Source organism: Hemiscyllium ocellatum, chromosome 3, assembly GCF_020745735.1.
Source record: "Hemiscyllium ocellatum isolate sHemOce1 chromosome 3, sHemOce1.pat.X.cur, whole genome shotgun sequence".
Taxonomy (NCBI): Eukaryota; Metazoa; Chordata; class Chondrichthyes; order Orectolobiformes; family Hemiscylliidae; genus Hemiscyllium; species Hemiscyllium ocellatum.
The window spans coordinates 46,366,719-46,382,588 of record NC_083403.1 but is presented as its reverse complement, the minus strand read 5'-3'; the positions used below and the strand labels follow the sequence as shown (position 1 = coordinate 46,382,588).

Here is a 15,870-nt window from a genome sequence, read left to right as displayed (position 1 = left end):
AAGGCTGGAAAACAGAAAAACTATAATGTTATCAAATCTCAACCATTATCCCCCACCCCCACCACACAGTGGAATTTGTGGAATGAAAAATCCTCTTCTGGTTGGTTCTCAACTTGGTTGATTCACCTGCACATGAGTCACGTGAAGCAGAAATCTCCACAGAAATTCCTGGTCACATATCCGTGATTACATCCACTTTAAATTCACCTCATTGTATTCTGTTTGTCACAGTGTGCGATGGACTTGCCAGAATCTAACAGCAGTAACCATATGCCAGTGATTACCTTGTGCATTTCAGTCAATCAATTTTAAACAACTTCTAATTTATGTGTATTCAAATACAAAATATTAAATGTAATTCTCTTCATTTTCAAATTATAATATTTGTCATGTGCATTTTCTTAAAATTCTCTGAGCCCATATTAAACCTGTGAATAGCACTAACGCTGACATACACAATGTACCATGGCAGATTAAATGTTGCACAATGTAAAAGGAATGTAATTAGAAATATATTTGTTTGCAACACTTTCCAAAAGTAATAATTTACTAACTTGTGCTATACAGAGCTGTAAGGGTCTATCAGTGAATTTATTTCATGCTTAGTTTTGACAAACATAAAGTATAACCTATTTTTTAATGTTACAGGGAGGACCTAAAATAGAGTGTCGAAAGGTTGAATCTGTAGCTTGAGACCAACAAATGTAAAACAACATTATGCAATTTTAAAAATACAAGTCTCCTGTACAGTGGAAGCCCACATATACTTGTTATGTTAATTTTTATGTGCTACTCTCTGGCTAAGAATATTGTGTCAGTTATTATTGCCATAGGTGATATGTTCCTTGATAGGAAGGAGTGTCTTTCACTGGAATTGCTAGCTATCTTTCTGCATTTTAGTCCTAAGTTTCTGTAATTCTTCTTCTAAGCTTTTAATCTGCTCCAGCAAAGCGACTTTATCTTGATGGGCCTTCTGATCAGCTTGACATCTTGCTTCCTCAATCTTCCTCTCATACCACTTTTCCATCTGTGTGGAAACTGCCTCAAAAAAATATTGTGTGATTTCAAGCACAGGCATGCTCTCCTTAACTACTGTGCGAGGTTGTTCCATGCATTGTCCAGTGGAAAGCAGCGTACTGCTCTGTTGTTGTCGATGTCTTCCACTGAGAGATTTTTTCGTCTGGGTGCTTTTGCTTTGATTGTGTCCCCGAACTGGATGAACACTCACTGCTTGGTCCGTTTTCACAACTGATGTTTCACTAGAAGTCTGAAACTTAACATGACCAGATTTTGGCAAAGGCTGCTCCACGGATGATAAGTCTTGGGGTGTTTTAGAAGGGGGAGCAGAACAAACCGCCCTTTCCTTTGGTCGAACAGCTGGAAGAGAAGTTGCTTGGGCAGTGGTTGAGGAGGAATTAGAAGTAGTCAATACCAATTGTGTAGCTCCTGCAGAAACCACAATATTACAAATGATAAGCATGTTCTTTCATAAAGTGTATTTTACTAATCTAAATAAGGCATCTCTTACAGAAATTGATTATTATCATTCTACACAATTTAATGAATATATGGAGAAAACAAGAATATGTTTTTGCTCCTCATTTGAGAGGTGTTTCCTATCATAATCTACTTGACGTGTCTCTCTAAACTGAGAGTTCTCCGAAACTAAGAAGTAAGTACGCACCAGAGAGGAAATGTCACCCTTGCACTAAACAAAATCTATTCCCTTTTCATAACAGCTCAGCTTGTCTTTCCATATTTCTTTAAACCCAATGCAGAAGAGTTTGATCGCTTTGATGTGAAACAGAATTACAAGGAATCCTCAAGGATTCCTGGTGCTTTGGAGAGTGGAGTCAGGCATCATGACAGCAGAGGAGGAAAAATTTGGGATGGAAGTTGTTTCTGTAATTTCTTCACCCTTTTGGAAATAAGAGAAAGGAAACCCTTTTCTCAGCTGCAATGCCTCCTTCCAGATGTTAGTTGCAGGGAAAGTATGGGATGGAAGTAGGAGGTGATTGTGAGTCCCAATTAAAATTCTGACAGAAACAGTTCTTAAATGGTTAGCAGTAAATACCCTAGAAGGAAGCAGACACACATACTGGTCTATGATTCATTCAGACACAGGAGTCACATGATTCAGAGTTTCCCAGATTGGGAACAAATAAGAGACTTATATCTTTAATCATGTCATGACTACAGAGCATTGCTCCAATATTCTACATGCTGGAAGGTGGGCACAATCTCCAATTACGTAAATTATTGTGTTCCTGTGAGTTCAGATGAATATTTGACAGGATCCGACTGCTGAAAAGAAACATCCACCCACTCTATACCAAGCAATACCTCTGCTGGAACTCCTGGACCGGTTTTGAAACTTTATAGTTCCTGCTATATGCTCCCATTCCTCACTGTTCAAAGAACAATTCCAACAATGGCACATTCTAGTCATTATCCAGTCCTCCAGTTTCATCCATTGAGATATGATTGCATCATATAAAGATCATCTGCCTTTACGATTGAATTGTAAAAGACCAGGATATACAGGCTGGGGCTGTTTTCCCTGGAGCGTCAGAGGCTGAGGGGTGACCTTATAGAGGTTTACAAAATTATGAGGGGCATGGATAGGGTAAATAGGCAAAGTCTTTTCCCTGGGGTTGGGGAGTCCAGAACTAGACGGCATAGGTTTAGGGTGAAAGGGGAAAGATATAAAAGAGACCTACGGGGCAACATTTTCACGGGGTAGTACGTGTTATGGAATGAGCTGCCAGAGGAAGTGGTGGAGGCTGGTACAATTGCAACATTTAAGAGGCATTTGGATGGGTATATGAATAGGAAGGGTTTGGAGGGATATGGGCCAGGTGCTGGAAGGTGGGACTAGATTGGGTTGGGATATCTGGTCGGTATGGACGGGTTGGACCAAAGGGTCTATTTCCATGCTGTACCTCTCTATGACTCTATAGTTTGATAACACTATGATGGCCTATTTTAACAACCATTTGAAATATTTACTCTGAATGATTTGATGAATCTATCAGATGGTCCAAAAGGAACTATCAAAGTTATCACTTCTGAGAACATTTTCTTTTCAACAAAAGCCTGATATTTGTCCACAAATCACAACTAAGTGGCCGTTACAACCAAATTTTAGAAGAGAAGGAAACAATTAATTCAGATATTCAATGATTGCTTCCAATTACTAAAGGCGGAATTCATAGACTTTGTAGAATCATTACAGTGTGGGAGCAGGCCATTCATCCCATTGAGTCCATATCAATCCTCCGAACAGCATCCCACCCAGACCCACTTCCCTACCATATCCCTGTAACCATGCATTTCCCACCCAACCTGCATATCCCTGAACACATATCAGCAATTTAGCATGGCCAATTCACCTCACCTGCACATTTGTAATAATTGTGCCAAGCTGCATCACTCCATGATTTTACTTACAATCCTCATTTTATCAGTAAAGGATGAAGATTTGTTTAATCTGCTTCTGAAATGAAGTTTTGCAAGATGTAACTCCATACCTTGCGGAATATCCTGTTGTCTGCCTAATACCTCATCTGGGGATTGGACTTTGGCACCTTCTGATTCATCTAACAGACTATAAGGCTGTTGTAATTGTTCTCCTGCTTGCTGTGTAATAGGATATGTCTGGACAGTTCCGTGGTCTCTGTTGCTTAGAATGGTATCAGGACCTAGACTTTCTGGCACATTTTCACTGGAGGGTGTTGCAGATTTTGATCGCAGTTCTCCTGATAACTTGAGCTCAAGATTTTGGAGCTTTGACATACACCAAGATTTCATATCATCCATCATTGAAGACTGCAAAGAAGATGGGAACAATTAAGCAGACCAAATTTGAGATCTGTTTTTCAATTGAAGAAAGAGCACATCACAGAAACTAAGTAACAAATTATGGATAACCATCAGTTTCAATGCATAGTTTTAATGAAAACGAAAACCCTTCCACAACCATTTCCTCAGCTTTTCTGCGAAGGTTATAGAGGCAAGCAGCAACCCTCAAGAATTTACCAACCCCAATGTTTGACCGCAATAATCACGGTCAGCGTAGTTTTCGTGCTTTATGTTTTAATATAATGATTTTAACATGGAGTAAGAATAATGAATGAAAATATCCCTAAATGGTCACCGTGTCAATGTGGTAGAACAGGAAGACAACTATTCGGGATAATGCTAGAACAGTGAATAGGTTTAAGTGGATATAAAACACTGAAAAAGTAAATGCAACTTGGGTTTCCTGGAATGAAGGCAGGCTCGAGGCAATAACACTATTATCTCTCAAACAAGGAAGAAGGAAGGAAGATTTGACAAGATAATCCAAAATAGTAAAACAAATGGACAAGGTAAATATCAGCCTTCTCAAATGAAAGGTGCAAAGGTGGCCTTTAGTAGAGCGATATGCTCTTCATGTTGGATATGGGGGATTAGGGAGAGTTTCATGTTACTGATGATTATGTCTGCAGGAAGTGTGTTTGACTGTGAATCCTATCGTATTGCATGGATTGGATGGACTGGCAGTTAGAGGCAATGAGGAATTCACAGGGGCTAGGAAGTGGATGGCAGTTGCAGGGAAGGAGATAAACTGAAGATACAGTGGGCAGGCGAGTGACCTCCAGGAAAGGTTGGGGGGGGGTGGGGGAGGCAAGTACTGCAGGTGTCTCCTGTGGCTATCTTCATGTCAAACATGCATTCTGTTTCGGAAAATGTATGGGGTGATGGACTGTCAGGGGAATGTAGAACAGACAGCCAGGTTGGCTCTATTGAAATGAGAGTAAATGCCAGGTTCCAAGCAATTGATTGGAAGGGGACTCTCTAGTGAGAGGCACAGACAGACAGTTCTGCGGCTGACAGTGAGATATTAGAATGGTGTGTTGCCTCCCTGGTGCCAGGATCAGGATATCTCAGAGAGGAAGCAGAATTTTCTCAAGTGGGAGAGATACCAGCAGGAGGCACTTGTACACTTTGGAACTAATGACATAGGAAGAGAAAAAGACGAGAGCCTGAGGAGAGAATATAGGAAGTTAGGCAGGAATTTAACAAGTAGGTCCTAGAGGGTATTCATATCCAGATTACTCTTGGTACCATCAGCTAGTGAGGGTAGGAATAGAAGGATAGAGCAGATGAATGCGTGGCTGAGGTGCTGGTGAAGGGGAGAAGTCAAATTTTTTGGATTATTGGAATCTTTTAGAGTCATAGAGATACTGTATACAGCACAGAAACAGACCCTTCAGTCCAACTCATCCATGCTGACCAGGGTATCCTAAACAAATCTTGTCCCATCTGCAAGCATTTTGCCCATATATCCCTGAATCCTTCATATTCATATACCGATCCAGATGCCTTTTAAATGTTGTCATTGTACCAGCCTTCACCACTTCCTCTGGCAGCTCATTCCATATACGTACCACCCTCTGTGTGAAAAAGTTGCCCCTTAGATCCTTTTTAATTCTTTCTGCCCTCACCATAAAGCTATGCTCTCTAGTTTTGGACTCTCCCACTCCGAGGACAGATCTTGTCTACTGACTCTATCCATGCCCCTCATGATTTTATAACTTCTAGAAGGTCACCCCTCAGCCTCGGATGGTCCAGATAAAACAGCCCCAGCCTATTCAGCCTCTCCCTGTAGCTCAAATCCTCCAACCCTGGCAACATCCTTGTAAATCTCTTCTCAATCCTTTCAAGTTTCACAACATCATTCCTATTGCAGGGAGACCAGAATTGCATGCAGTATTCCAATAGTGGCCTAAACAATGTCTTGTACAGCTACAACATGGCCTCCCAGCTCAGATACTCAATGCACTGACCAATAAAGGCAACCATAACAAACAGCTTCTCCACTATCCTGTCAACCCGTGACTCCATTTTCAAGGAACTATGAACCTACACTCTAATATCTCTTTGCTCAGCAGCACTTCCCAGGACCTTAACATTAAGTGTGTAAATCTTGCCCTGATTTGCCTTTCCAAAATGCAGCACCTCACATTTATTTAAATTAAACTTCCTCTGCCAGTCATTGGCTCATAGGCCCATCTGATCAAGATCCCATTATATTCTGAGGTCACCTTCTTCTCTGCCCACTACACCTCCAATTCTGGTGCCATCTGCAAACTTACTAACCATACCAACTATGTTCACATCCAAGTTATTTATATAAATGACGAAAAGCAGTGGACCCAGCACCAATTCTTATGGCACACTGCTGATCACAGGCCTCCAGTCTGAAAAACAACCCTCCAGCACCACACTCTGTCTTCTACCATCGAGCCACCTCTGCATCCATATGACTAGTTCTCCCTCTATTCTGTGTGATCTAACCTTGCTAACCAGTCTACCATGTGGGACCTTACTGAAGTCCAGACAGATCACGTCCACTGCTTGGCCCACATCAATCCTCATTGTTACTTCTTCAAAAAAATTCAACCAAGCTCGTGAGGCACAATTTCCCAAGCACAAAGCCATGTTGACTATTTCTAATCAGTCCTTGGCTTTCCAAACAGATGTAAATCCTGTCCCTCAGAATTGTTTCCAACAAGTTGCCCACCACCAATGTCAGGCTCACCAGTCTATAGTTCCCTGGCTTTTCCTTACCACCTTTCTTCAATAATGGCACCATGTTAGATAACCTCCAGTCTTCCGGCATCTCACCTATGGCTATTGATGATACAAATATCTCGGCAAGGGGACCAGCAAACCCTTCCCCAGCTTTCCACAGAATTCTAGGATACACCTGAATAGTCCTGGGGATATTTTTCAACATGTCACTATTTATTTCCCATGTTCTCTATTTTCCATGTCCACAGTAAACACAGGTGCAAAATACTTGTTTAGTATCTCCCCCATCTCCTGTGGTTCCACACATAGGTGGCTTTGCTGGTCTTTAAGGGACCCTATTCTGTCCCCCTAGTTACCCTTTTGACTTAATGTATTTGTAGAGTTTCTCTGGATTCTCCTCAACCCAATTTGCCAAAACTATCTCATATCCCCTTTTTGCCCTCCTGATTTCCCTCTTAAGTATACTCATACTGCTTTTACACTCCTCTAGGGAATCACTCAATTTCTGCCATCTATACCTGCCATATACTTCCTTTTAATTCCTGACCAAAATTTCAATTTCTCTAATCATCCAGCATTCCCTACACCTACCAGCCTTGCCCTTCACCCGAATGGGAACACACTGTCTGAACTCTCGTTATCTCACAAATGGGAAAACATCCCATTTTCGAGCCGTCCCTTTAGCTGTGAACATCTGCCCCCAATCAACTTTTGAAAGTTCTTGCCTAATGCTGTCAAAATTGGCTTTCCTCCAATTTTGAAATTTAACTTTTAGATCTGGTTTATTCTTTTCCATCACTATTTTAAAACTAATTGAATTATGGTCACTGGCTCCAAAGTGCTCTCTCACTGACACTTCAGTCACTGGCCCTGCATTATTTCCGAAGAGGAGGTCACGTATTGCACCTTTTCTAGTAGGTACATCCACATACTGAATCAGAAAAGTTGCTTGTACACACTTAACAAATTCCACTCCATTCAAGCCCTTAACATTATGTTTGGAAAGTTAAAATCTCCTACCATAACCACCCTATTATTCTTACAGATAACTGAGATCTCCTTACAAACTTTTTTTCTCAATTTCCCACTGACTATTGGGGAGGTTATAGTACAGTTCCAATAAGGTGATCGTCCCTTTTTAATTTCTTAGTTCCACCCAAATTCTACCCCTATTCCCAGGAATATCCTCCTTAAGTACAGCCATAATGTTATCACTTTTCAAAAACACTCCCCCCTCCTCTCTTGCCCCTCTTTTGTTCCTTTCTATCGCATCTATGCCCTGGAACATTAAGCTACCAGTCCTGTCCATTCCTGAGCCACATCTCTGTAATTGCTATGATATCCCAGTCCCATGTTTCTAACCATGCTCTGAGTTCACCTGCCTTACCTGTTAGACTTCTTGCATTAAAATAAATACAGTTAAATTTATCTCTCCTACCTTGTTCTCTACTTTGTTCCTGCCTGCCTTGTCTGTTTGATTTACTCTTTTACCCAACTGTACTAGTCTCGGATTGATTTCTTTCCTTAATATCTCCCTGGTCAGCATGGACAAGTTGGACCGAAGGGGTCTGTTTCTGTGCTGTGTATCTCTATGTCTGTAAATGCTGATAAGAGTAAGAGGGAAAATGAGAGACTTTCACAGAAAACACAAAAAGGAGAACAAAACCAAATGTGAGATGCTCTTTCACCAGAGTTCACATACCACTCTGCTTCCACAGTGTCACAGAAAATCAACAGTCAGAGACAGAGCTCCACACAGGAAACACACAAGGAATTCTGCCCCTTTGAGCAAACATCTTCAAGCAAACAGAACTCTGGACCTAATAAGACAAAGTGACTAGTTTATGAAAATACATTATTTACAATGTGTTTCCAATCATGCCTGCTTGTTCTGTTCTTAAATGGACTCTGGTATCATCTCCGCACTGCATCAGAGAGCCAGGGAGCCCAGTGGTGTCTGAGTGTGCTATATTACCTTGGGCTTATTGGTACTGAAATGGGCAGTGGATTTTTCTGTGTGCTCTGCTGCCATGACAGGTGGATGGTGCAACATGGGCGGGTTTTCTGACACTTATGTAAGCAGATATTCATGGTGGCTAGTTATAAAACTCATACAAGTTTTCTTTACTCAGCGAGTCGTGAGTTCATGGAATGCCCTGCCAGTAACAGTGGTGGACTCTCCCTCTTTATGGGCATTTAAACGGGCATTGGATAGGCATATGGAGAAAAGTGGGCTAGTGTAGGTTAGGTGGGCTTGGATCGGCGCAACATCGAGGGCCGAAGGGCCTGTACTGCGCTGTATTTTTCTATGTTCTATGTTGCCACACCATAAGTGCAACAAACTGGAATTGACTGCACATTTATTAGTGCTCACTACACTGCTCATAGCATCAGTTAGATGCTACAGACTTTGATAGACAGCAGCTAATATACTTCACATGGGGGGAGCTATGAAGAATACCCATAGGTCAGGGGTTAAATCTTGTTAGATACTGTGATTGGCTTGAAGGCCTCTCAATCAGACAGGAAAATGAATTGAAGGCTACAACCAGATTATTGACCACAAACTCAACTGAACTTGCTACCTTAACACAGTGGCAACACGAGCAGGTCAGAGACTAGGAATACTACGGTGCGTCACTCACCTCTTTTTGTGGGCGGCACGGTGGCACAGTGGTTAGCACTGCTGCCTCACAGCGCCTGAGACCCGGGTTCAATTCCCGACTCAGGCGACTGGCTGTGTGGAGTTTGCACGTTCTCCCCGTGTCAGCGTGGGTTTCCTCCGGGTGCTCCGGTTTCCTCCCACAGTCCAAAGATGTGCGGGTCAGGTGAATTGGCCATGCTAAATTGCCCATAGTGTTAGGTAAGGGGTAAATGTAGGGGTATGGGTGGGTTTCGCTTCGGCGGGTCAGTGTGGACTTGTTGGGCCGAAGGGCCTGTTTCCACACTGTAAATCTAATCTAAAATCTAATCTAATCTAATCTAAAACAGATCAGCCATGACCTTATGGAATGGTGAAGCTGGCTCAGACAGTCTAATGGCCTGGTCCTACTCCTAAGTACTTTGTTGTTAATGAGGGCAGATGTTCTTCCCCCTAACTGCAATGAAATATTATACTGTGTACGATTGGGTAGTTTGTGCTGTCCATGTAGCACCCTCAGTCCTGGAGGAATACTGTCTTGTTTTTATTGTATCAGTTGTACATGGTAGAAATGACAAATAAAAACTACTCTACTCTACATTTCCTCCAAATTACTGAGCTGAAATTTTAAACTCCCAGTGTAGGTCATCTCAGCCATGAGCCACAATCTAACCATCGATTGTACCTTGTTAATGTACAAGTTGCATATAAATTGCACAATTTATGGATGAGGTGACCTAGTATTCTTATTTATTCATGGGATGAGGGTGTCACTAACTAGGTCAGCATTTAATGCTGATAGGGCAGGTACGAGTCAACCATAATGCTGTGGGTTGGAGACATATTTATATCAGACCAGGTAAGGATGGCAGTTTCCTTCCCTAAAGGACATTAGTGATTCAGATGGGTTTCTCCATGGTTTCATTGTTATCACTGGATTCTTACTTCCAGTTTATTACTGAATTCAAATTCTAACATCTGTCATGGCTGGACTCAAACCAGGTGCACAGAACATTATCTGGGTCTTTAGATTAATAGTTGAAAAATGTGGTGCTGGAAAAACACAGCAGGCCAGACAGCATCCGAGGAGCAGGAGAATTGACGTTTCGGGCATAAGCCCTTCTTCAGGAAGAAGGGTTTATGCCCGAAATGTCGATTCTCCTGCTCCTCGGATGCTGCCTGGCCTGCTGTGTTTTTCCAGCACCACATTTTTTTAACTCTGGTCTCCAGCATCAGCAGTCCTCACTTTCTCCTCTCTAGATTAATAGTCCAGCAATAATACCACAAGGCCATCATGTACAATATTACTCGACTAATATCCAGAGACCCATGCTAATGCTCTGGATACAAAGGTTCAAATCCAACCACTGTAGCTGGTGGAATCTAAATTCAAGTAATAAAATCTGGAATTGAAAACCAGTATCAGTATGGTGAACATGAAACTATTGTCAATTGCCGCAAAAATCTCATGTCCTAATGTCACTAATGTCCTTACATGTCACCTCAGACTTAATAATGTGGGCGACTCTAACTGTGGTCTGCAATGGCCCAGCAAGCCATTCAGTCCAAAGGACAACTTGGGATGGCAACAAACCTTGGCATTGCTAGCAGTTTGCATCCCAAGTAAGAAAATTACTGTTGGAATTTCCTTTTTAATTCCTTCACCCTCAGGTAGGAGCACAATTTTTACATAACTGGGCCTTGGTTGTGCCCTAGATACCATTGTATCAGTGAATGCAATGGGAAATGCCTTTACTTTCTCATTCTCTTGCTACACACAGTCTATGGAGCCTGATTTACTTTACAACCCTCATATTGCTATTGATTGAATAATCCAGTTTCAAAGGTCTAACACACAAATCTGTACCACCAAAGCAGGTCAGAGTTGCTTAATTTCTGATGTTATCTGTTTGTGTATTCTCTGAGCCTTATCTACATGCTGATGTATCAGTACCAGTGCCTAGCTGAAACAAGGAAAGAACAATGGCTTTGGCACCAGCTATCTTGCTTAGAATTCAAGGTGCTCTTGCTTGCTCCAGCCTGTATCTGCTGATCTAGATTTTACCTGTACATCTCACAGTAGCAGGTTACTTGTTTTTTGCACTCAGCTGGATTTCTGCTAAGGTTTACTTTTTGACCAAATGTTTCCCTGCAACATTTTCAGGGCCAATAAAGGCCTCAACTATAATTTCTCATCAAATCACCTTTCAGCCACATAGCATATCCCAAGGAGGAATAAAGATATGCTTGAGTAAAATTAACATTATGTTACATCTCATGGGAACTCTAAGTGTTGTCTACTGCTTCCTAAACTTTTCCCTCCATGACCTCAACTCAAGGCTTGAAAATTGCCATGACCCCTCAGAGAGGAATGTTAGGGTTATACAGCTGTTACAACTTGGTCAGAGCTCCCCAGCAACCTTTGCTACCTCAGAGTTCATGACCCCAAAATTTGAGCTCTTGATCCCACTCATTAACAAGGAAATGCAAGGTCATGATTCCCCAGAATTCTTACACCAAATAAAGCAAAAGCAAAAGAAAAGGAATTTTTTGATTTTGTCATCAGGAAAGAGACGGGGTTTTACCTGGCGTTTCTCTCCTTCCAGTCTCTCAAGTACTGCACGCTGGTCAATACGATGGAGGCATTCTGTCCGCTCAGCAGAGATCCGCTCATATGTTAGCTTATCTAGGACTCTGAGCTGAGTTTTAACAGGAAAACATTTGTGTTGAGTTAAATTCTTGTAAATCGTATACAATTTACTCAATGCTAATACCTCTTTATTTTTCAGGAATACCATACCATAGAAAAACATGGTGCCAGATCTCACTGTTCCTTTCAGTGTAAATAAATACACTTCAAAGAGCAGAATAGAAAATATTTTGAAAATATTAAACAACTAGCCACCTCATTTAAAACAAAAACAAAGAAAGAAATACATTGTTACAGTGTTTTTCACTATCTCAGGAAGTTTCCCAACCACCTTACAGTAATCATTGCTGTAAGGTAGGTAATATGACAATAGTAATATGATAATGACCAGATGACATGTTTCAATATGTTGGATATGGCACCAGGGATAACTCATTTGCAGCACTTTAAGGATAATGGCATTGAATCTTTTACATTCATCTCAGGCAGTAGATGGAGCCTGGGTTTAACATCTCATCTGAAAGATGGCATTTCCAAAAGTGCAGCACTGCCTCATTACTGTACTGAATTGTCAGCCTAGACTTTTGTCCTCAAAACACTCAAGTGGGACTTGAACATTCTGACTCGGGGGTGCCCACAAATTGAGAAGTAGCTGACACAGTACACGTTCATTTGTTCAGGTAGTGTTGATATTCATTTAGTGCTGCTAGAGAGAAATGTTAGCTTAGAATGGGATGATAAAGTTATTTATTTGGTTAAGTATAAATGTGCAACAGGCCAAATGGTGACTGTGGCCATTCAGGTCAAACCACTGCCAGGAAAAAGATTCTGACTTTCAACCCTATCTATGCATCTCTTATTTTTGCAGACTTCTATCAAGTTTTCCGTCAGGCTCCTTATAGCTCATACCCTCTGATCCAAGCAGCATCTTGGTAAACCTCATCTGCACCCTCTCCAAAGCATTGTATCTCAATATCTTTCTTCACTTTTACATTAAGAAAACACCTCACATGAGATGTATGTGAATTTATACAGAAAATAAGTCAGACAGTAATACATTCCCTGACACAGTCAGGAATGCCAATTCCTTGTGTTCTCACCGTTGAGTGTCCAAGCAGCAGTTGTTAATTTGAAGTTGGAGCCAACTGAATAATTAATTAATCATTCTGCCAGGGCCTTGAAACCCCCACTTTAAACATGTGTGAACCTCATTATTTAAAACATCCAACTAAAACTATGTTGACTAAAAACACTTTAAATTAGCAGGTTTACAAACTATCGATGGACCACAGGGTCAGGAAATATTGCGCTTTTACCTCATGCTTATTTCTTCCTTCCAGTTCTCCAAGTTTTGCATTCAACTTTCCTTGCACAATCTCAAGTTCAGCTTTTATTTCCTCCTTTGTGGCTTCAAGACGGTTCTCAAGTTTATTGATGAGGGGCTCACAACGGCAACCATTTATTGGGGCCTGAACAAAGGGAAAAAAAAGTCATCTACTGAAAGACTGATGCTAGTCAGCAAGCAATTAAGGCACTCTTCATTACATGAGTATTTAATCACAGGAGTGAAGAACTCTTACTGCAATTATATACACAGCCTTGTTTGGATTCTTGTGGCACAATGGCAGTACCTTTGAGCCAGAAGGCCAGGGTTCAAGTCACACCTGCTCCACAGATGTAACATAACACATGATAATTAAAAGTGTCTTTGCAGGACCAGGAGTATTGTATGCCATTTCTAATTACTTACCCTTGCCATAAAAGGGGTACAACAAAGGGTCACCAAATAATTTTCTGGGATGGAGGGATTATCCTATGAGGAAAAATTAAATAAATTGGGCAAATAGTCTCTGAAAATGAGAAGAATGAGTGGTTATCTCAATCAGACATACAAAATTCTTACAGGGACTAACATGGCAAATACAGGAAGGGTGTTTCCTGTGCCGGGGAGGTCCTAAATCAGCTAACAGTCTCAGAATAAAAGGGTAAAGCAGTTAAAGCTGAGAAGAAAAGGAATTTCTTCCTTTGGCAGGTGGTAAATCCCTGGATTTCTTTGCCCCAGGAGATTTCTTTGGCTGTGGTGGCTAAACCATTGAATATGTTCAAGATGGAGAGATTTCTACTTATTAAAAATGTCAAAAAATATGGGGATATGGGGGAGAATGGCACTGAAGTAGATCAAACATAATCCCTATGAATGGCAGAGAGGATTCATAGTGTTGTATTGTCTACTCCTGCTCTTATTTCTCACATTCTTGTATAATGTTCAACTAAGATAAACTTTAACAAAAGCATTTCTTCAAAATCAAAAATCTTCCAACTCAAATGTATTCACACGTAGAAGCATTTTCAACAGAATATCCCATGAACTCTGCTTAAATCATCAAATTATCAACCATCTTTCTTCCATGTAACTCAATTATTGATCCATACCACCGTTACATCCAATTTGGACATTTAGAGTCATAGAGTCATGGAAACAGACCCTTCGGTCCAACTCGTCCATGCCGACCAGATATCCCAACCCAATCTAGTCCCACCTGCCAGCACCCGGCCCATATCCCTTCAAACCCTTCCTATTCATATGCCCATCCAAATGCCTCTTAAATGTTGCAATTATACCAGCCTCCACCACTTCCTCTGGCAGCTCATTCCATATACATACCACCCTCTGCGTGAAAAAGTTGCCCCTTAGGTCTCTTTTATATCTTTCCCCTCTCACCCTAAACCTATGCCCTCTAGTTCTGGACTTCCCGACTCCAGGTAAAAGGCTTTGTCTATTTATCCTATCCATGACCCTCATAATTTTATAAACCTCTATAAGGTCACCCCTCAGCCTCCGACGCTCCAGGGAAAACAGCCCCAGCCTGTTCAGCCTCTCTCTGTAGCTCAGATCCTCCAACCCTGGCAACATCTTTGTAAATCTTTTCTGAACCCTTTCAAGTTTCACAACATCTTTCCAATAGGAAGGAGACCAGAATTGCACGCAATATTCCAACAGTAGCCTAACCAATGTCCTGTACAGCCACAACATGACCTCCTAACTCCTGTACTCAATACTCTGACCAATAAAGGAAAGCATACTAAATGCCGCCTTCACTATCATATCTACCTGCGACACAACTTTCAAGGAGTTATGAACCTGCACTCCAAGGTCTCTTTGTTCAGCAACACTCCCTAGGATCTTACCATTAAGTATAGAAGTCCTGCTAAGATTTGCTTTCCCAAAATTCTGTCATCATCAAATGAGGTGTCAACCCAGTGAAGCTCCCAAACAGGACAATTGTGTGTCAAACAGCTAATCTAAACTAATTTGATCTTAATCAAATCTAATGTAATCTAACCTATCCCACAACCAATGGATTAGATCTCAGATCTGCAGTCCAGCCATATCCAGTCGTGAATGGTGGTGGACAATTCAACAATTCACTGAAGGAGGTGGCTCTTCTGGAGTATCCCCATCCTCAAACATAGAAGAGCCCAACACATCAAAAGATAAGACTGAAGGATTCGCAGGAATCCTTAGCCAGAAGTGCCGAATGGATGATCCATCTCGGCCTCTTTCAAAGTTCTCTGGTGTCACAGATGCCTGTTTTCAACCAAGTTGACTCACTCCACATGATCTTCGAGGAGAAAGTGAGGTCCTTGGATGCTGCCTGACCTGCTGCGCTTTTCCAGCAACACATTTTCAGCTCACTCCACATGATATCAAGAAATGGTTAGACACACTGGATACTGCAATACGGCTACGGCCCTTGACAACATTCTGGCAATAGTCTTAGTGACTTGTGCTCCAGAACTTGCCACTCTCCTAGCCAAGCTGTTCCAGTATAGCTGTAACAGTGATATCTACTGACAATGTGGAAAATTACACAGGTATGTCCTGAATACAAAACACAGGACAAATCTAATCTGGACACTTACTGTCCCATTAGTCTATTCTTGATCATCTGTAAAGTGATGGAGGGACATCAATGGTTCTAACAAACACACCTGCTCA

The 15,870-nt window shown here is 41.5% G+C and overlaps 1 protein-coding gene across 4 annotated transcripts in view; it reads right to left on the bottom strand.

Moving 5' to 3' along the window:
* Positions 1-516: 516 nt before the first annotated feature.
* ankrd6b (ankyrin repeat domain 6b) overlaps positions 517-15,870 on the bottom strand; it is a 235,520-nt gene continuing 220,166 nt past the window's right edge. For all 4 annotated transcript variants that reach the window (XM_060856969.1, XM_060856964.1, XM_060856975.1 and 1 more), the window contains 4 exons: positions 13,187-13,339; positions 11,806-11,919; positions 3,531-3,828; positions 517-1,446 (listed from right to left, as the gene is read on the bottom strand). In XM_060856969.1, the coding sequence (XP_060712952.1) occupies positions 878-1,446; positions 3,531-3,828; positions 11,806-11,919; positions 13,187-13,339 (1,134 nt within the window). In that variant the 3' untranslated portion in view covers positions 517-877. The remainder of the gene's footprint in view (positions 1,447-3,530; positions 3,829-11,805; positions 11,920-13,186; positions 13,340-15,870) is intronic.